Genomic DNA, 22,645 nt, shown 5'->3' on the forward strand with positions numbered 1-22,645 from the left:
ACTCGGAGCCGAACTCGTCTTACTTGGACGAGTCATGGAGAGGGGTGGGATCGGGTGAGTCGGAGGAGGAGGATGAGGTGGCGTCTTTGAGATCATCTTGAGAGAGAATGAAGATGAAAGGGTGAGCGGTGAGTGAGAGAGGGTAGAGAGAGAGAATTAGGAGAGTGAGTATGAGGTTTTTGGTTGCGATACGCATTGTTTTGATTGATCGATGATGTTGATTGTTAAAGTAGAAACGAAAGAAAGAAGAAGAAGAAGAAGCAGAAGAGAGGTTGGGGAATTTTGTAAACTGGTGAGGGTGGGAAGGGATGGAGGCCGTCATAGTGTCTGCAATGGAGTCCAGCATAGAGTCTTTTGAGATAAGGGTGGGAGGGGATTTTGGTGTTTGGGAAGGTAAGGTTGTGAGATGTAAATTTCTGTGAGTGATCCTCGATTTTTTTTTTTAAATCCCGAAATTTATTAAAAGAAAAGAGAGTCAAAATGTCGTTTTGGCTCAATTAACGGCAGGACATAACTGAAGTTTAACGGAGTACCAAATTGACAGCAATTGAAAGTTAGAGGACTGAAATGACAAAATTGAAAATTAAATGACTGAAATGAAAAAAATTGAAAGTTATAGGACCAGTTTTGCATTTTTGCCTTATTATTATTATTATTATTATTATTATTATTATTATATGAGTGCTCTTAAATGCTGGTGAAATAGTGTTAGAGAAAACGTATATATGTATAGATGCTTTGGTTAGAGCAACCACATCAGCTCTTTTAAAAATTTCCTCTATTTTACACAAAAAATCTACATTTTCTATTTTACACTATCACTTTTACAAAATACCTACATCAGTTCATCTATTCTAACCCATCTTTTAATTAAATAATCAACTTTATCAAAAATTTTATTATTTCTCTTTTAACTACCTATATACATACCCGCCTCATTCTCTCTCTACCCATTTGAAATTGCTCTCTCTCTCTCTCTCTCTCTCTCTCTCTCTCTGTACCCATTTTCTAGACCACAGCTCCGACGAGCTCCGACCAACAATCCACCACAGCTCCGAGCCACGAGCTCCGATCCGACGATCCACCACAGCTCTAACGAGCTTCGATCTGACGATCCACCACAGCTCCGAGCCATGAGCTCCGATCCGACGATCCACCACAGATCCGAGCCACGAGCTCCGATCCACCATCCACAGCTCCGATCTGAGCTCCGACTCACGATCCACCATCCACACTCCGATCCGAGCTCCGATCCACCATCCACAGCTCCGATCCAAGTTCCGACCCACGATCCATACTCCGATCCATCATCCACACTCCGATCCAAGCTCCGATCCACTATCCACAGCTCCGATCCGAGCTCCGACCCACGATCCACACTCCGATCCACCATCAACACTCCGACCCGAGCTCCGATCCACGATCCACGAGCTCCGTGTTTGTGTATCTCTGTCTTTTTTTTTTTTTTTTTTTTTAGCAAGTGTATCTGTGTGGATGTGTTTGTGCGTGGGGATGAGCAATTAACTGGGAGAAGAGAGAGAAAAAACGAGCGAACTGAAAATTATTAAAAAATTGGATAACCGAGCTACAGTACCTGTGTAAATTTACACGGTACTGTAGCAATTTGAAGGAGCATGTAAAATATAGACAGTTATGCATGAGCTGATGTGGACTGTTTTTGATAAAAAATGTGTAAATTTGAGCATTTTTTTTATTATACACACTTATACAAGAGCTGATGTGAGTGCTCTTATAAGGGACATGAATGACGGCTGAAGATGTTTTTGAAATACTCCACTGAATGTAGTTTTCATTTTCAAATTTTATTTATATTAGGCTAAGATGTATGCGTTATTAGCTGATTAATGTTTATTTATGAAGCACCTTTTTCCAAAAATAAAAACAAAAATCCAATCAAGGCAATGAATTTCCATGGTAATTCAAATGTTTGGAGGATTTGGATTCAGTTGATTTGAGAGGCATCAGAGTACCTCTCAAACAAATTTCACCTTTATTAAATTAAAAAAAAAAAATTCTGAGTTTATAAAGGTTTTAATCTAGAACCAAGTCAATTTTTTGTTTGAATTAGTATCAAGTGCAAGTAAAAATCAATTTTGTCCATTAATACAGCCAATTGATGTTGCTAGGCTGCTAGCTCTAATTTGCAGCTGGATATATATAAATATAAATATATATATATATATATATATATATATATATATATATATATATATATATATATATATATAAAATAATGGAACAACCTCTTCAAACGGTCACCTGAAGATGATTGAAATGTAACATGTCAATTTTTTTTAACAAGTAAATCAAACATGTCATTTGAAGTATCATATACGACATTAGTGTAAAACTTTTTGTAATGATTATTGATATAATGATATATAAGAGTGCTACGTAAAGATACTACACAACATGCACAGTGACTTGTATATTGATGACGATGTTTTTATATAAACATATGCAGCACACATTCCCTGTCTTTTAAATTATGGATATGGCCAAATAAAATTAATAAGGGAACCAAGTTTTTTTTTGAGAAACAAGGGGAGCCAAGTTTTTTTCTGAGAAACAAGGGGAACCAAGTTATACATATCTGTATTGGAAATATTAATTTAAAAACTATAACAAAACAAGGGGTTAGCTGGTTGCTACCATGGAAAAAAAGAATTAACAAAGGGTTTAGCCACCAAATTAGATTGTGAAGTTATTACTACATTTTTGGACAAATTAGTATGATTGTCTATACAAACTTGAATCTCCACCTATATATAGATTATTATTTGTTTAAATGTTGTATCTAGATTCTCCAAGTTAATCAATAATCTTTTTGATAATCTGTAATTTTTGATAATTTATTTGTTAAACATGAGGTAAAAATTTGTAAATTTTAGTCTTTGTTTACCAAACGTGTGACAACAAGAGTTTGAAAAAACTAAGGGAATGAATTTTCTTTTTGCTAAACAAACACAATAATATAATAAAAATTTAAGTTTATTGGCATGAACTTATAGTACTCTTGGTTTTTGTTTTGTTTTATTTATTTTTTAAATGTATGATAATAATTGAGGGTTGAAAAATTTAAATTCTTAATTTCTCCATTAAAAACAACAAAAAATGCAAGTTAATCTACAATACTCACACTTTTAGGATAAGTCATACCTATAAATTCTGACCTTTGTGTATTTTGCATAATTTAAGCAAAATTAATTGTTGGTAAAAAAAAAAAAGTGGAAATAATTAGAGTCACGTGTGCATATAAAAAATCATTGATTCCTTGATCCCCGTCTGAGTAGCACACTATAGTGACAACTTGGCCTTTGAAAATAGTTTTTTTTTATAAAATTTTTAGAAGGGACCTTTGAAAATAGCTGAGTAGCCTGAGTTGACCGAGTCACAGAACAGAACAATACTCTTCCAAGGAAAATGGTTAGGTACTCCTGGAGTATTATATACATGCGTATTGTTTCCTCTCACATAAATAGTAAATTCTACTATAAGATTAATGAGTGAAAACCATCATTTATATGATGAAAAAATATTCATTTATGGTGGTACTTTGGGAGGGGAAAATAATTTTTCATCTTTGAAGCACAAAAGGCGGTTTGTACCTGGTGGAGCACATTAGCTGAGCGTCCACGTCAGCAACCCGTAAGTCCCACGCGAGGTGGACACGTGTCGGTCAATTTTCGTTCGATTGAGCTCTCTCTCTCTCACAGCTGAGTTGGCTTGGCGCGGCTGCTCTGTCTGACTGTCCCTAACCTATGGCTTCGGTTCGTTCGTTCACTTCTCTCCCCAAACTTTTGGCGAACATTTAGAAAATCCAAAACAAACTCTCTCTCTCTAAAACGCTCTCTCTCTTTAAAAGCTTTCTCTTTCTCTCTCAATCAACGGTCTCTGCAAAACCCTAGCATGCCTTGCCTCCGCCGCCTTTCACTGTTCCGAAGCGAGAATAGAAGAAGAGCATGAGCCACTCCTGTAAGTTGTTATAACATAAAAATTCATTTTCAATTTTCGTTCCCAAATTTTGAAATTTGATTTCTGTTTGGTTGCCGAGAAATAGGAGAAGCAATAGAAATTAGAAACTTGCATGTTCTCGTGCTTCTTACTTAACTTGGCTGAGTAACTTTTGTGTATTGTTTGGTAAATCAAACGAATAGACAGAGTGTACTTGCTGGTTAGTTATCTCAGCAACCAAGCGGTTCTTTGTAGATTGTTTTCCAATTTCTATGAATTGTAAGTTCTTAAAAGTTAATTCATTTTGAATTTGATTTGTGTTTGGTTGCCGAGAAAACTTAGGAATAAAAAGCAAGAGCAAATAAAATTAGCAATTTGCAGGTTCTTGTACTTCTTTAGTTAACTTAGCTGAGTAACTTTTATGAATTGTTTGGTAAATCAAACGAATAGACTGTGTGTATTTGGCCTTTAGTTTTCTCAGCAAGCAAATACTAGTTCTTTATAGATTGTTTTTGAACTTTTACGTATTGTAAGTTCTTAAAGTTAATTCATTTTGAAATTGATTTCTAATTGGTTGCTAAGAAAACAGAAGCAAATAATATTAGAAATTTTCATGTTATTGGGCTTCCTAGTCAACTTAGCTTAGTAACTATTATGTATTGTTTGGTAAATCAAACGAATAAACACTATGTATTTCCTGGTTTTTGTTTTTTGGCCTTTAGTTTTCTCAGCAACCAAACAGTTCTTTATAGATTGTTTTTGAATGTTTTATGTATTGCTTAAATGTTAATTAATTTTAATTTGATTTATGTTTGGTTGCTGAGAAAACTTAGGAAGAAAGACAGGATCTATAAAACTAGCACTTCGCATATTCTTGTGCTTCTTACTTTAACTCAGTTAAGGTAACTTTTATTTATTGTTTGGTAAATCAAACGAATAGACAGTGCGTATTTGATGGTTTTTGTTTTCTGGCCTTGAGTTTTATCAGCAAGCAAACAGTTCTCTATAGATAATTTTTGAATTTTTATGTATTATAAATTCTTAAAAGTTAATTCATTTTAATTTCATTTATGTTTGGTTGTGGAGAAAACTTAGGTAGATAAAACAGAAGCAAATAAAATTAGAAAATTTTAAATTCTTGGGCTTCTTACTTAACTTAGCTAAGTAAATTTTATGTATTGTTTGGCAAATCAAATGAATAGATAACATTTTCTAAAAAAAAAAAAAGAAATGAAAAAAAAGAATAGCGACTGTATTTGCTGAATTTTGATTTTAGCCTCTGGTTTTCTCAGCAAGCAAACAGTTCTTTATAGACAGTTTTTGAATTTTTATGTTTTTTAAGTTCTTAAAAGTTAAATTCATTTTGAATTTTTGAATTTGATATCTGTTTGGTTGCCAAGAAAACTGAGGGAGAAAAAGCAGAAGCAAAGAAAATGAGAAATTTTCATATTCTCGGGCTCCCTAGTTAACTAAGCTAAATAATTTTTAAAATTTTTTTTTTTATTGTTTGATAATCAAACAAATGGACTGTGTGTGTTTGCTAGTTTTTGTTTTTTGGCCTTCAGTTTTATTAGCAACCAAACAGTTCTTTGTAGCTTGTGTTTGCAATTATATGTGTTGTGAATTGGAAATTTCAGGGTCAGGAGGATGGAGATTTTACAAGAGTTCAAAGTGTTGTTAGAAAGGATCAATATTTCTGGAAGGATATTTGAATTTTGAAGATTTTTGATTGTGTTCTGTAAAAATTGAGGGTTTGTAGTGATTCCGCATATTGCCAATGGCAGAAGACGGCCTATGGATTGGTGGGCTTTCTTCTGGTTTGGCTGTAATCTTGAAGGGTGAGGATGACAGAGAGAATTCGTCAAAAACCCGTCTTGTTTCATATTGTGATGATTTTTGTCACCAGTCTGTGGAGCGAATGATTGAATATGTATTTGGTCTCCCTCACAAATCAATTGGTCCATTGACTAGTCCAGTTGACAGCAATTTTGTTCGCTCTATTGCAAAGAGTGAGTTCTCAAAGTTTTATGAGAGCTCGGGCTCTTTGGTTAGAAATAGGGATGGACTTTGTATATATAATGGTTGTGGTCCCCTTGTCATTGGTCTTGAAGATAGCAGCATTTGTGGTGATATAAGAATTATTAAGTCACCATTGCTTGTAGAGAGCTTAGCAATGTTCAGTAGTGCCAGGGCTAATGCTTGTGTTTGGAAAGGAAAATGGATGTATGAAGTTATCTTAGAAACTTCAGGTGTACAACAGCTTGGATGGGTAACTCTTTCTTGCCCTTTCACTGAACATAAGGGTGTAGGTGACGCTGATGATTCATATGCATTTGATGGAAGAAGGGTTAGGAAATGGAATAACAAAGCTGAGGAATATGGTCAGTCATGGGTTGTCGGTGATGTCATTGGATGTTGCATAGATTTGGATTATGATGAGATTTCATTCTACAGGAATGGCATCTCACTTGGAGTGGCTTTTCATGAGATTCGCAAAATGGGGCCTGGTTTGGGGTATTATCCAGCAATTTCTCTTTCTCAAGGTGAACGTTGTGAATTAAATTTTGGGTCCCGCCCCTTTAAGTACCCGATTGAAGGCTATTTCCCAATTCAAGCTCCTTCCTCTGTAACTTCTTTTGCTACACAGTTGCTGCAATGCTTGTCAAGGCTTTTGGATATGCAACGGAAAGAGCAGGGTGACCATGCTTCTGTTGAGAAATTGAGGAGATTGAAGAGGTTTGTTTCATTTGAAGAACTTTTTGATCCTGTATTCCATGGGATATGTGAAGAATTTTTCTCTATACTTGAAGCAGATGCTGGGAGTTTGGAGTATATAGGTCGAGGTCCATTTATGTCATTCATGATGGAAGTGTTTGGAGGGCAGGCACCACATGATTATTTAAGCTTGGATAGAGCTATCAACGTCTTTCTAGATTTTGAAAAATCTCATTTGTTATTTGAGCACCTGATGAATGCCCTTTCATGTGGTTGTAAAACAGCACCATTTGTTCTAGCAGAATGCCCATATTCAGGATCATATTCTTATCTTGCATTGGCCTGTCATATCTTAAGACGAGAAAAATTAATGATGCTTTGGTGGAAGTCATCAGATTTTGAATTCTTGTTTGAAGGATTTCTTTCACTGAAGTCTCCAAACAAGGAGGATCTTGAGTGCATGATGCCTTCAGTGTGGTGGCCTAGTTCATCTGAGGACGTGTCCTGTGAGAGTGGCATGATTTTGACAACTACTGCTTTATCCAAAGCAATTAGTAAGGTGCATTTTTAACTACATTATATATATATATATATGTATGTATATATATAATTTTTTTGAGTGTGTATGCTACCTTAGATCCAAAAAGTGAAAAAGTAGTCAGTGAAAGACAAAGAATTTCATTTTTAAATGCTAATAATATAATTTCAAAAATAGAAGTATGCAAATACTGGTTAAGAAGTTTGAGTAACTTGCTGAATTTTGCCTCATCTTCTCATTTAGCTTGCACTTCTTTGCACTTCTTTAGAGGTGAGTTCAAAGGGCTTTTTATTAGAAAGGTTCCCTACGTTATATAAAAAAAAAAGTTGGGATATTTCGTTGACGTAGTCAGAAACTATTGGAAATTGGGTGCAATGTGTAAAATACCAATTTTCCTTTTATAGTTGCAATGGCCAGTGGTTTTGGTTTAGTATGTATTGCACCAACTGTTGGGAGCTAATATTATTTTGAGTAAGCTTGCTCCCAAACAATTGGACTAATCCTGCTGCTTCCCTGACAAACTGACCACTTGCTCCTCTTTTGGTTTTGAAATTTTGGATATTTTCTTTATGTTTTTACAATGAGACTCAAATTTCTTGAACCATTTTACTTTCTGTAATGGCATCATCAAGCATAAGTATTAACAGTGCATAAAATTTGTAAGAAGCATGAGTGTTAATGTATAAATAATTGATGTTCAATCGATATATTATTGCCATGTTTTAATTTCCCCTAAAAGTGTCCATTGTACTTTTAATGGAAAAATTGGCATTTTATATTCTAATGAATTCTTTGATGTAGGAAAAAGATCCCATCAGTTATTTATGGGATGGTGATCTGTGTGGAACACATAAGGGAGGTTAATGTGTAATTTGAAACAGGAGAGGATGCATGTAGTCTGGAGGGAGGTTAGTGTAATTTTCCCTTAAAAAAAATATTGAGGGCAGTTCCCAAATATCACATAATGTGATTACCATGAGATAGAATGCAATAGAAGCAAATCTTTCTAATTAAGTCAAATAAAAATTTCTATCTGAATTTGAAGGATTAAGATGAATCAAGTCTTTTCACTCACTTTTGGAATCTACAACTTAGTACTTAGCAACTTACCATTCTATATCAAATTTTTGTTCTAAACCCGTGTCAAAAATGAGTTTGAATTTCTCTGTTGTAACTCTTACAACTTCTTGATATCGCCATTTTTCCCAGAGGTAATTTAGGCATTTTATAGGGAAGGATACAAGGTTTGCATGTGGCTTTTCTCCTATGAAGCACGGATGCGGCAACAGAGGCGCTGCACCGGCGTCCAACGCGGGGTGCGGCATGCGACGTGGCTGCCTGCGTGTCGGTGCCGCGTCGCCTTTTTTTTTTTTTTTTTTTTCGTTTCCTGATTCGCGCTGACTCGGCGCCAAATCGGGCCAATCTGGGTCGTATCGGCCGAATATCGGTGTGTTTCTGCCGGAAAAAGGAAATCGGCAGGTAAAAAAAAAAAAAAACTTAAACCGAAAATACTGGTGGACTGGACTGGATATTGTTACGCCACTGTTGCCGGTGGACTGAAATCATATCTTTGCTTCTTCTTTGCTTTGTCTTCTTTGCTTCGCCGGTGGACTGGGCATTGGTATGCCATTGTTCTGTTTTGTTTTTTTTTTAAGAGTTCTGCTAACTTCTGTTTCTCTTTTTGGTAAGGACAAGTGGACAACACTTAAAAAGCCCCTTCTTTGTCTTTTGTGCCTCTCTGACCAACCACATGAGAGCCATCTCTTCATTTTTTTCTTTTTTTCTTTTTTAATGGGAACGTGAGAGCCACATCTTTTTTTTTACTTAATATTATCTATATTTTTATTATTATTATTATTATTATTATTATTATTATTATTATTATTATTATTATTATTATTATTATATGAGTTTTCTATTATTATTATATAAAAAAGCATGCTTAGCAATATATAAAATAGATAAATTAAAATATTTTTAATAATTTTTTAATCGTTGCACCTCGCCGCACCCGCACCCGCACCTTATTTTTTCAAAAATTACCGAGTCCTGCACCCGTACCTGCACTCGAATCTAAAAACGCACCCGTGCTTCATAGCTTTTCTCTTGTAAGCACACTTATCGGCGTAAAAAAAAACCTTGTTGCACGTGAATTCAGGTTACTTATGTTTACCTGAATCAAACTCTTATTTTCCTATTTTATTTTTTATTGGTCTGATTGATATTCGTGTTCAAGTTCAGATATTTATTATTAATACTCTCCATTTGTCAAATAACCTTTTTGCCTCTCCCTCTTGAATCTTTTTTTTTTTGTTGACAATTACAAATGGTAGTTGGCATGGCATCTTGATATAGCATATTCACAAGGTATAGCATATGAGACATGCATAATACTCTTACTATTTCTACAATTAAAGATGCTGGTGCTTCTAAATTTATTCTATTAAGAGACAGTTTACTTTTTTGAAATGATGAACTAAGCAGACCTTTGGTCTTTGTTTAACATGAATGTTGTCACCCAGTTGCTATGTTGCTGGCATAAAAAATGTAGCAGTTGAATTTTTTACCCATTTTTTAGAGTTTAGTGGGAAATTTTATTCATACTGATGAAGTCGTGAAAACATGCCTGACCTTGAGGTGTTTAGAAGGTGTTACTGCATCCCACCTAAAATCTTAAGCTTGTAGGCAGAGGGGCCAACAAGTAGATATACCAATAATCAAGCACAGACCACCCAATGTGGGATTCTTTGACATCTCTTATGTCTAAGCTCCAAATAAACTGAAATCATGAAAAATGACCCTGAAGACCTACCTAAAACAAATAGATATAAGCTTGGCACATGGTCCAAAACAAAGTGGGCTTTAATACCATACTAAGTTGTTTAACCTAAAAGCTTAAGCTTGTAGGAAGCTTGTAGGTGGAGAAGCCCAACAAGTACTTATATCCATAATCTAACCAAGTACATAGCCAACTTATGTGGGATTCCATAAGAAGTCAAGTACAGATGGGCCATATTTGTGTGAGAACTTGAAGGCATGACTGTTTTTATTTAGTAAATGGCGCTACCAAGAATCAGCAATGGGTTGAAGTCTCTCTTTTAATTGCTGCAAAGTTACTTAGTTCCATGTTGAAGTAATTCACATATTTTATTTGTCTGCTTGTAATTTAATCTTTGACTTGAAGGAAGAAGTCCCCTTCCAACTATATGATGTAGGTTTGAATTTTTGGCAAACTGCTATTGTTTGAGTGGTGTCGATCAATTAAATATTTTTTGATGATGTGGAATCTTACCAAGGCAGGCCCCTTTGGACCCACCCTTGGGGAGTAAACCACGGATACTCGACCTCACTCGCCAGAATCGTGTATCAGGTAATCCAGGGGAACTCCTAGTGGGGGTCGATCTTAGGATGTCTGGTTGTACAGCTTATCCCAAGCCTCCAACCACTAGGCTGCATCCTGACAGGTCGATTATGTGTACTACTCACATATGGAATGTACTGATTTTTTTAAAGTGTATTCTCTAAGTTCTTTGTACAAGAGCTTATCATGCTTGAGGCTTGACCTTGTGGTGCAAAATATTCAATATGACTTCTTGACTGTTTGGGGGGTTCCTTCAATTGTATATTCTCTATAGTATATTTAGGTGCATAAAATACGCATATTTGTCTTGGATGCTAGTGTTGTGATTTTCCATTAACTGACTCACGAATTCTATTTGCAGATAGAGGAGAAGCATAGGGACCTTTGTCGCTTGGTCATTCAATTCATACCACCTATTGCACCTCCTCAGTTGCCTGGTTCAGTGTTCAGGAAATTTTTACAGAATCTTTTATTAAAGAATAGAGGAGCAGATCGTAATGTACTGCCTCCCGGAGTTTCAAGCAACTCTGTTCTTGTTTCTTTGTACACAGTCATACTCCATTTTCTATCTGAAGGATTTGGTATGGGGGACATCTGTGGCTGGTTGAAGAGCTGCGAAACTGACCCGGATGTTGGTTTTCTTCATAGGGGCGGTCAACAAAGTTTTCCCATGTACTTATTTCTGAAAAATGATCCTCATCGAACTGGCATATCTAGGCTTGGAGGGTCATATAATCATCTATTGAAATCAAATCCTGTAAAGAATGAGGAAGTGGAAGTGATCCGGTGGGAGGAAGGCTGTATGGATGACGAAGAAACCAGAGTAACTCATTTAACCAGGCAGAAACCATGTTGTTGTTCAAGTTCACGGTATGATGACTTCACGAGAATCTCAAAGGATCCAATTATATACACAGCCAAAAGTTCTACTGGCCATTGCAACCATATTCCAGAGAGATCAGCTCATGTTGCTGCAGAATGTAGTGCTGGAACTTTGAATGATGAGATAGCAAATAAGCCTAGCTCCAGTGATCAATCTGAATCTGAATTGGATTATCGTCCAGTCCAACATGTGATGATTGTACCCAGGGAATGTAATGTGTCTTCAGCTACACTAACAGAAGAAGAACTTCTGGATGCTTTACTGTTGTTGTATCACATAGGCCTTGCACCAAACTTTAAGCAGGTGAGGAAGCAACATGGAAAATTCTCTTCTTTAAAGTATACGAGCTTTGATGTTGATGAACATTTCTGTTTTTGCATGTTTGTAAACCTTATATCCATATTGTTATGCTTCATTGATGTGACTGCTTTGACTGAAATCCATCCACTTTCTTAAAATTATAAAATGCAGTGTCACGGTAAAAATGAGAAAAACAAAAAGATACAGAGAAGCGAATAGATAAAGCACTCGCTATTTATGTATGTATGTTATTGATTGAGGGTCAAAGTCCCCATGGACTCAAGGTCATCAGCAAAATATCAGTGATTTTGATCACTTGATGAAGCTTAATTTTTTTTTTTAAAGATTTGTTAATTTTGGGAGTAAAATTTTGATATTGTTGTTATTACACATGATAAATTAGCTTAAGTTGATAGGAACGGATGAATTTAATCATTAAAACCATTATTCTAACACCCGCTCATGTGTGGTCTCAAACTCCCCCATCATTTGACTTATAAATCACTGCCATGCCTGGTTATTTCAAAGCATTTCCTTAAATGAGAATTTGTTTTAGTTTGAAAAGAAGTGTTTTGTGTTTGATTTTCCACCTTCCCCCCTCCCCCTCCCCCTCCCCTTTAGTAGCATTCTCTTCTCATGTCCACTCTCAAGACCTTTCACTTGTCTACATTGTTGTTTTACTGAGTAACTAACCTGTTGTTGTTACATTCCTAGATTCTTTTGGGATGTTGTGAATAATCTGAAATAAAATCTTCTGATTGTAGGCATCATATTACATGTCTCATCAGTCACATTCAATCTCTGTTCTGGAGGAAACTGATAAACAAATAAGAGAGGGAACTTGCACTGAGCAATTAAAGCGTTTGAAAGAAGCTCGGAATCTTTATCATGAAGAAGTTACTGACTGTGTGAGACATTGTGCATGGTAAGATGAGGACAATGAAATATTTTTGAAGTTCAATTTTGCTTGTATTTATGGTTTATTCTTTTTCATCTCTACCCTTATCATAGTTTGTAACTGAGTCAGATGTTTTGGGTGCATATGTTGCCTGGTTAACTTACTTTGTCATGAAGTTGGTATCTGCTGATCTTTTTATGGGAAGATATGATTGTTGAAAATTTTTGTGACTATATGTGAATGTATTTCAGCTGTGAAGGTCATTCCCTTGTGTTTAATGTGGTGTATTTGGAGAGAAAGGAATGAGTGGACATTTGAGGGAAGAGATACCTCCAACTTTGAGATTGAAGAATGTGTTCTTAATGATTCTATATGAGTAGACTAAACAATCCATCTTCTTGCTCTAGTTTTCTTGATTTCCTGCATATGTTAAATTTTAGATCTTAATTTCTTTTTATTTTGGGTTGTCTCTTGTACACACATTGTGTACCAGTGAATACCCATGTTCTCTCTTTTTTATGGAAAAGGTTTCTCTGCAAACTAGTTTGGAGAGAAACCCTTCAAACTCTTATATCTTTTGATTAGATGTGAGTTTTGAAAATTTAACTATTGGATTGCATGTTCTTATTATATCCTCTATGCTTGCAAAATTTTAGGAAGATCAAAGATCAATAGTCATGTCATTTATGACACGTTTAAATTTCAAATTTTTGTGGTAAAAAATTATACATAAAAAATAAGTTTATTGATTGAATACTAAATAACACCCCATTTGGATGAAAATTTGACATGCATGTTAAGAACATAAAGAACATGCAATTCAATGGTTTGATTTTTAAATTCACATTTAATAAAAAGATATAAGAGCCGTTTGAATGGTTTTCCATTTTTTATCATTAATGAGATAGGTTATTATTTATAAAAGAAAAACATGTATGTATTTAAGCTTCCCTGCTGTTAGTTGGGAATCTTAAAAGAAAGTCGGTGAAAGTGACAGTTCACCTTGTGATTCAAAAAAGTTGAGTGTTTGCATTCTTATTTTCTAATTGTGACTGTTGTGCTTTACAGGTACCGCATTTCTCTCTTTTCTCGATGGAAGCAAAGAGGGATGTATGCTACGTGCATGTGGATTGTCCAATTGCTTCTGGTTCTTAGCAGAGTAGATTCAGTGTTTGTTTACATACCGGAATTTTACTTGGAAGTTCTGGTAAATAGAGACTTTATTCAACATAAAAGCATGTAATATCATTTTATATGAGAGTTGTACATAATGGTTATTGTTTAATTTGTTGCATGAGCATATATAAACTCTTTTCCCTGCTCTTCTTTCTTCTGTTGCGGTGTGTGCACATTGTTACAAGTTTTATATTTGCATCTTTTGCCATTAGTGTATCAAATCAATGCAAACTGCAGTGAGCTTGAACAGAATGTTTTATGGCTACATTAGGGTGTTATAGAGTTGCATAGTGAAATTGCAGTTTGACATTCAAAGATATTGACTCTCTCGCTCTCTCTCTTTTAACATGTGTGCCTGCATGTGAAGTAGTGGTGGTTGGCTACTAATCAGCATAATCAGCATGGTACAATAGCAAGATTCTCTCCTGTGTCTGTGTATTTGTCCTCCAATTGTGGTGGTGAATATGAAGATACTAAGACAACCACACGTACTGATACTTATATTTCCACCTGCACGCACACACCCTTGATCTTTCTTGAGCCTTTTTTATTCGTATGACTTTGTGCTCTTTTCATGCTCTTTTCATCTTTTATATTTTCCAAAATTAATAGTCACGTGTTAGGATTTTGAAAAACCGCACATAGCCAGTAGTTATGAACTTTAATGAGTAGTTTTTACTGCTAACATTCATATTATGCTTGTTCTTAATTTTTATTTCCTGTATGTTTAATGGGATTTTGACATTCTGTTTCCATTATTATTATTAATCTGTATTCTAATCTCTGTCACAGGTTGACTGCTTTCACGTGTTGCGTAAGAGCGATCCCCCATTTGTTCCCCCTGCGGTATTTGTCAAGCAGGGACTTGCTTCATTTGTATGTCTCATCTGTCAACATTCTTCGTCTTCTTCCAATTATTTTTGCTATTTTGAGTTTAATTTGGAAAAATAAGAGTGTATATTGAAAAATATGAATGCTTTCTCACAACTATTTTGAGTAATCTATTGCGGGATTATTGATTAGTGACATACTTATAGGATGATGGGAAAGAACATTTATCATTTATCTCAGTCATTTGAAACTTAAAACTTCACTCAAAAAAAAAAAAAAAAAAGAAACTTAAAACTGTATGGAATCATGGCAAATGGAATGTCATGCATCAAGAAAAAGAATGTTCCTATCCTTCAGTGATTATATAAGCTTTGTTGTCAATGGCCTCTTGATATGTGCAACATGAATGACAAAACAAAGTACAGGGTTAGCTCTTGTAAAGAATTCTACATATATTTATGTATCTTCCATGTCCTAAACAAAGCAACCAAATTTTAGAAAGCTCCAATAATTTTCTATAGTGGGGTTTTTATTGCTTTGATACAATGTACATGGTATTATTTGACCTGCTTTTCTTACATGCAGTTTGGAATTAATTATAATATGCATGTGATATGCTGACTTCCTACATGTCTAGATCTTACATGTGCTAAAACTTGGGCCTGTTAGTCAGGCAACAGACTCATGATGTTTGCTCTATTCAGAATGTTAAATGTGTGTAATAGTGCGGGTCAAATAAATTACTTACGGATGTCTTTTTGATCAGGTTACTTTTGTAGTCGCCCACTTCAATGACCCAAGGATATCAAGTGCAGATCTTAAGGATCTTCTCCTTCAATCTATATCAGTCCTGGTCCAGTACAGGGAATATTTGACTGCTTTTGAGAACAATGAAACAGCAATCCTGAGGTTGCCAAAAGCATTGCTGTCAGCATTTGATCAAAGATCCTGGATCCCAGTTACCAATATTCTTCTGAGGTTGTGTAGGGGTTCTGGCTTTGGTTCTTCCAAGCATGGGGAATCATCATCATCGTCGGTGGTTTTCCAGGTGAATAGTGAAGAGTTTTTTTTCTTTGATTATAATGATGTTTTATTCTTGCTAGATCTCTCTCTCTCTCTCTCTCTATTCTGTTGAATAACTTCTGACCATTTTTTACTACTTCTATTCGGGCCTCTTCATCCATTTATAAAGAGATTACTACGGGAAGCCTGCATCAATGACAAAGATCTGTTCTCAGCTTTCCTCAACCGCTTATTTAATACTCTCAGCTGGACAATGACAGAATTCTCAGTTTCCATTCGAGAAATGCAAGAAAAATTCCAGGTATGCGTAATCTTGTTCTTATCTCACTAATAAATAGTTTTTTGTTTGTTTGTTTGTTTCAAAACATGGTTATTGTTGAAGTGGTGGTTTTATTTATTTATTTTCCTCATTTCATACATTACAGGTCCATTTGGGAACAACTTATTTAACTGAAACTGAAAACTTTTTGCTGAAAGTACTGTAAATAAAGTTAAAAGTTAACTGAAATAATATAGTGTGACCTATAGATAGTACTAGAGAGTGCAATGAGTCTCATGAATAGTAGCAAAAATAAGTTAAATAGTAAAATAAGCTACTCAATTAAGCTATCCCAAACGCAACCTACATGTGGCATGTATAGTGCATGGTGGACTTCTGGCAACACTTTGGGAGATTGAGAGGACTTAAATGAACAAAAGCAAGGAGAAAGAGAGAGAGGTGGGGTTGCTAGGGAATGTGAGAGGAAAAAGTTATAGACAATTTTTGGAGGATCACAAGCAAATAGAAGAAGTAGCTATTAAATGGATTGGATGAACAAGTTCACGGCAGCTGATCTTTATCTTTAGAGTAAATTTGGTTAATGATGATACTGATTATAGATACCTAATGGCCAGGGTAGCAAAATGTTGGGGAAATAGGGTGTTGATTTGGACCACTATTGAGCATAATGACTTCACTTAGTGTGAACCTGGGATGGGACTAACCTGCATCTGGATTTCATACAACACTGATTAATTGAAACCACCTGGTTTAAGCTGGATAATCTGAAACGTAGTAGTGCAAAACTGGGTGACCTACAATAATACATTTTCCCATTTTTTTAGCCATTTTTTCCCTGCCACATTTTATAGCACTGGAATGTGTGGTGCGAAGTACAAATAAATGTGCTGGAAAATTATAGCCCAATCTTTAGATATCATTAACCCAACTATGCACGATTTTACATAATATATGAATTAAAAGACAAATTTCACAACATTGATTTGGGAAATTTGTTTACATGTGCTTGCGGTGAGTAGTGTGGATGCTGTATGGTGCAGTCTGGGTATACTGACATGCTAATGTGGTATATAATAGATATGATTTCTATTTATCACACAATACCTAAGAACATCTAGACCAACTGATTTAGGCAGACGTAACCAACCCCTTGGAGTTTGGCTTAAGGAGGGTGACAAGAATTCCATGTTTTTTCAAAGGATGGCAATTTCTCATAGAAGGTATAATCATTTAGGAGTTGTGGAGTTGGATGGTTTGTTTTCTGAGGAGGACTTGGAGGTGAGGGATCAGGTGGTGCATTTCTATATGGTTTTGTATCAAGAAATGGAAGGGTGGAGGTGTATAGTTGATGGGTTGGGCTTTGCCACTATTGGGGAGTCTAATAGTCTGTTTGGCATCAACTTCAGCTTTTAACTTTTAGTTTTTATGTACAGTTTTTTAAAACCTCTCTCTTTCCCGCTTTTTCTCACTTTTTCAAATTTTTTCATTGTACAAGTATACTTTAGCACGCTTTTAGCAAAAAGCTAAATAAGTTATTCCCAAACAGACACTAAGAGAGGGTTTGGATCCACGTTCACGTCTGCGTTTCTCTTCATTGCGCGTTTTCAGCTTTTTTTTTTTTTTTTTTTTTTTTTTCAGCCGCTGTTGTTGACCAATTCTCCTCATGAACAGTGCATCCGTGCACTGTTCATGGACCCACAAATTTCACTTTTCAGCAACTTTTTCATTAAAAATGGGTCCCACGGCACTATTTACACATTTAAAAATTATTTTGCTACAGTGTTTTCAGTTTTCAGTTTTCAGTTTTCAGCAATAAGTTCTATCCAAACGGACCCTAAGAGTAGTATACTTGAGAGGAGGTTTAAGGAGGATATTTTACCGGTAGTGAGTGAGTTTAAGGGGGATAAAGCACTGGGATCAGATGAGTTCACTATGGCCTTTTTTTAGCATTGTTGGAGGGTGGTAGAAGCGGATGTGATAGCCTTCTTTGAGGAGTTCTCTTAGCATTGTAATTTTGAAAAGTCTCTTAATGCATCCTTTATGAGCATTGTTAGTGGGTCTCCTTTTCATTTGGATGGAAACATTGGGGAAAATTCTTACTTGTGATAATCTCATAAAGAGAGCTTTTCTATCTTCTATAAAGTTTTGTTATTTATTAAAAAAAAAAGATGGTTGGTGTTGTATACTTGTATGTGTTGGTATGGCGGGAAGACAGTGAACCATTGATGGATTCACTGCATGGTTGCATGTGACTTGTGGAGCTTTGTTTTTAGATTTTTTGGGATCATTGGGATCCACTGGGTCTTACCGGAGAAGGTTGTTGATCTTACGCTTGGTTGGAGAAATTGGGTGTGTAAGCACTTGTTGGATATTTATAATATAGTTCCATTATGTTTTATGTGGACTATATGGAGGGAACGTAATTGGCGTACATTTGAAGATATGGAAAGTATGGGGATTCAGTTGCTAGCAACTTTTCTAGTTCCTTATCTAATTGGTCTTGCACATTGGGTTTTATGAATAGTGATTCCATTGTGGTGTTTTTAGAGCCACTGTCTTTTTGTACCTTATTCATTCTTTATGCTTCTGCTTGTCCATTGTACATAAGGTAGTCTTCCTTTAACAAAATTATTCTTACCTATTAAAAAAAAAAAAGACAGATATTTGTTGAGAGAGAGAGAGAGAGAGAGAGAGAGAGAGAGAGATTTGAATTTCAAATCAAGTGGATTTTACCTGGGTTTTAAAATCCGTGTCTGCCTCTACTGTTGCATTCATTTCTCTCAGGTCTGGTTTCAATTTGACTTATCAAAATTGTCTCATTTGGCTAATGGTTTAATTAACCTGGATTGACCCTGTACTTGTTCCCAGTCCTGGTTATTGTTTATAATTATGGTTCAGATTGAAGTTAGTTCCGCCATACTCAGTTTTGAGGGTTGGTTTATGCAGCTGCTAAGTAGTTGTATATCCTGCTGTGATACTCATTATAGGGAAAAACTGTTTTTAGTTTTGTATTGGTGTTAGTTCTCTATCATTTCATGGGTAGAATTCTTACTTATTATGAGACCTGGAGAGTTTATTCAAAGTAATTATTATTATATTATTATTTTTTAACCTTAAAGGTTTTGTCAGCTTTTGTAGTTTCTGATGGTTTGACTGTTATTCATTTTTATGCAAGTGCAGATTTTCTTCTTCTTGCTTTAATTACCCCCCCCCCCCCCCCCTTCTTATATTGAACCTAATGAATTTCCTTGTCATTTCTTTTTCAAAGATCATGTAATTGTTGTAAATCATCTTTGCAGGTATTAGAGTTTCAGCAAAGAAAATGCAGCGTAATATTTGATCTCTCATGCAATCTTACAAGGGTATTGGAGTTCTGTACCCATGAAATTCCTCAAGCATTCCTGTTGGGAACTGATACAAACCTTCGACGGCTAACTGAACTGATTGTCTTTATTTTGAACCATGTAACGTCAGCAGTGGATGCAGAGATTTTTGACTTGTAAGTTTCTGTGCTAGGGAATACAAATTCATGCTGTTCTCTCTCTCTCTCTCTTCTAATTAAGTTATGATTGTTTTCAACTTTAATATTATTTTATTGTACTTTGAAAGAAACATCTTTTTTCATTGCTGGGTGAGGAGCTGCAATAAGGAAATTTTTATTTATATAGGGTCATGAAAAAAAGTGTTGCATTCAATATGTTTTTGTTTCCAAATGTAATTTTCTTGAAGCATTTATGTTTTTTTTTTTCTTTTTCTTTTTTTGTTGTTGTTGGTATTATTGAACTTATATGAAATAATCTCTTATCATTCTTTAAATGTATAAACTTTGGGATTGTTGTTTTTTGGTACAAAGTAACATTGGCTATAATTTAAGTCAGTCTACTCAACTCAACCAAAACTTAATCCTAACTAATAGGGTTTGGCTACACAGATACTTTTACGTCACTCGGGCTATTTTAGAGCCATGTGATCATGCCTTCCCCCCCTCCCCCCCCAAAAAAAAATTACCTCTCCAATCATGTCCAAACCATCTCAAACTAATCTTCCTTGCTGTATCCTTAATTGGTGCTACGCCTTCTCATAAATGACTTCATATCTTATCCTAACGTGATCCATAGCTGCAATTAAGGGGGAAGGTTACATTTTTTCTCATATTATTTCATGTTAATTTTGCAGGTCACTTAGACGACATGGCCATTCTTTAGAGAAAGTGAACCGAGGCATGATATTGGCACCTCTTGTGGGGATCATCTTGAATTTGTTGGATGCTAGTTCTGGGGCAGAGTGCAGGGAGCACAATGATGTTGTGGGTGTATTTGCAAGCATGGACTGCCCTAAAACTGTTCATTGTGGTTTCCAGTATCTTTTGAATTATAACTGGGTTAGTTCTTGACTGCTTTTATCTCTCTGTGTGTATGTGATATGTATGCATATTTGTATTTGCAACAATTTTAAGCTTCTCCCAGCAGCTGGAAAACAATTTTAGTTTATGATATTTAAGATGCCACTTTTGATGAAATAGATCAAGGATATGTTTGAATTAGAGAGAGATGGTGGGAGAAAAGAGGGGAATATACTAAAAATTAAATTACTATATTCTGGCCACCCTCCCCTCTCCTCGCTCCATCTCTCTCCATTTCAAACATAGGGTAAGAATATTATGACCTCCTTTTTATCTTCTATATAGCCAATTCTTCAGGCACAATGTGCAGTAGCTTACTAACATTATGTTGATGATGCTGTCTTATTAAATATCATAGATTCACCTCTCTGCCTAATTTTGTTCTCATAATGTATAACTATTTGCAAATTTATTGTAGCTGCTGTTAAATTATCCATAGATATCCAGACCTAAATTGGTCCATCACAACTTGTCTCAATGTGTGCTGGACATTAGTCAAGCTTCCTTTTCTTTTTGATCTTGAGGATTAAGCTTTTGAGGATTTCTACTGGAACATGCATTAGTTTATGAAATAAACATATGTATAGAGTTCACATCTATTTTGGTGTTTGTAATAGCTTGTCAGCTTGTGTCATGAATTTGTGTTTTTGGCTTGCCCTAGCTTGAAACATCTAGGAAGTATATTTGTTAATGGTTTTTAATTGGAATTTATGCCTCTATTCCCTTTTCATTGATTTTCCAGGCAGGATCCTTCAGGGGGGATGCGTATCTTGGAAAACTTGGGCGGCTAGAGAAATTTGCAAGCATCATTATTAGCCGGACTGAGTCACAAGTAATTGACGAAATGGGATATGGGGGAGAAATTGATGGGGATGATAGCACGTGCTGCATCTGTTATTCAGGCGAAGCAGATTCGCAGTTTGTGCCTTGTTCCCATAGATCTTGTCATGGCTGTATAACCAGGCATCTTTTAAATTGCCAGAGATGTTTCTTTTGCAATGCAACGGTTGTGGAGGTTGTCAGGATTAGCAATGAAATCTGAGCTAGTGGTATTTAGCTAGTGTCTATGCTTGGAGGTTGTGGGGATTGCAATGCACTCCGAGCTAGTCTTTAAGCTTGAAGGCCAAATTTGGTGAAGGCAGTGGTACACTAGCTAGAAAAAAAAAAGGGGGGGGGGGGGGGGGAACCATTTAAAGTTGCTGCAATTATAATTTTGATTAATAGGAGAATGGTAGTCTATGGAGTTGGGCAGATATTCTCATGGGGTTCTAAAGAATTTTGTAGATAATTTAGAGGGCGTTACTTTGTAAATATGAGGTGTAAATGTCAAGGACTTTTTTCTCAGTATTCAGAAATTTCTGCAAGGTGTCTGAATTGAGAAATTCAGTTTAATTTGGTCTCATGTATGGTATGCAAGATATATATATATATATATATGCAAGTAGAGGACCCAAGCCAACATGCATATCACGTGAGACAGATTTGAAGTTTTATATACTAATCGACTAAATTAAAGTACACGGGGTCTAAGTGCACCACTTCCAAGTGCAAACAACTCTAATGTTCAAGAGGTCTAAGAACATTTTAATCATCTAATTTTGCTGCGCTGTTTTAACATTATTGGCCAAAAACGGTTAGCCATCAATCAGCGTTGGATAGGTTTGAGCAAATAATCGATACGTAAATGGGAAAGCAAATAGTAATGTTTTTTACTATGACAGACGCTCGTTCTCCGATAGTGAATGACCACGTTCGAGCATTCATATTTAGTTACTAAACCTTGTCTCGTTTTTATCTTTTACAACTCAAATTAAAAAGATTGAGAGTGTTTTAAGAGCCCTGTCTATTTCATACACTCACTTAGTAAACAATAACTATTAAAAAACAAAAATTGATGCAAAGATAACTTTTTATCTTATCTTTTCATTTGCTTATACACAATTATTTATACTTTCATCCCACGTCACAAATTTAAGCCTCCACACCCTACCAGACAAATTCGTGCACAAACACACCACAACCGAAAAAGTTGGAACATCTAGTTCATCTAGCTTTAAAATATGGAAATTTTTTATCGTACACACTCATGCAAGTAGTAGGCGCACTCAGCTTTTTTGAACTAAAAAATTGTGATTCAGGAGTCACGATTCCAATATTTTAAGTTCATTATATTTTTCTTTGATTTTTTATATATATATATATATAAACCAAGAAATTCAACTGTCGGAGAATCTCAATACTAGATGAAATTACTACTTTGTTA

The 22,645-nt window shown here is 35.4% G+C and overlaps 1 protein-coding gene across 1 annotated transcript; it reads left to right on the top strand.

The window, feature by feature from the left end:
• The first annotated feature begins 3,823 nt into the window (after positions 1 to 3,823).
• On the top strand, positions 3,824 to 21,782 carry LOC142624383 (E3 ubiquitin-protein ligase RKP). The gene is made up of 11 exons (XM_075797948.1): positions 3,824 to 3,996; positions 5,613 to 7,249; positions 10,951 to 11,775; positions 12,537 to 12,697; positions 13,739 to 13,877; positions 14,639 to 14,722; positions 15,444 to 15,725; positions 15,870 to 16,001; positions 19,280 to 19,479; positions 20,157 to 20,361; positions 21,125 to 21,782. The coding sequence occupies exons 2-11, from the start codon at positions 5,753 to 5,755 to the stop codon at positions 21,422 to 21,424; spliced, it is 3,825 nt and encodes a 1,274-aa protein (XP_075654063.1). The 5' UTR covers positions 3,824 to 3,996; positions 5,613 to 5,752; the 3' UTR covers positions 21,425 to 21,782.
• The last annotated feature ends 863 nt before the right edge of the window (positions 21,783 to 22,645 follow it).

The sequence above is a fragment of the Castanea sativa genome, chromosome 2 (genome assembly GCF_040712315.1).
Source record: "Castanea sativa cultivar Marrone di Chiusa Pesio chromosome 2, ASM4071231v1".
Classification (NCBI taxonomy): Eukaryota; Viridiplantae; Streptophyta; class Magnoliopsida; order Fagales; family Fagaceae; genus Castanea; species Castanea sativa.

Bases quoted from the DNA above. Each gene is read 5' to 3' on its own strand.
- LOC142624383 (XM_075797948.1), top strand. From the start codon at position 5,753: ATGGCAGAAGACGGCCTATGGATTGGTGGGCTTTCTTCTGGTTTGGCT. The intron at 14,723-15,443 runs GTATGTCTCATC...CTTTTTGATCAG, and splicing joins AGCAGGGACTTGCTTCATTT to GTTACTTTTGTAGTCGCCCA. The intron at 19,480-20,156 runs GTAAGTTTCTGT...TTAATTTTGCAG, and splicing joins GATGCAGAGATTTTTGACTT to GTCACTTAGACGACATGGCC.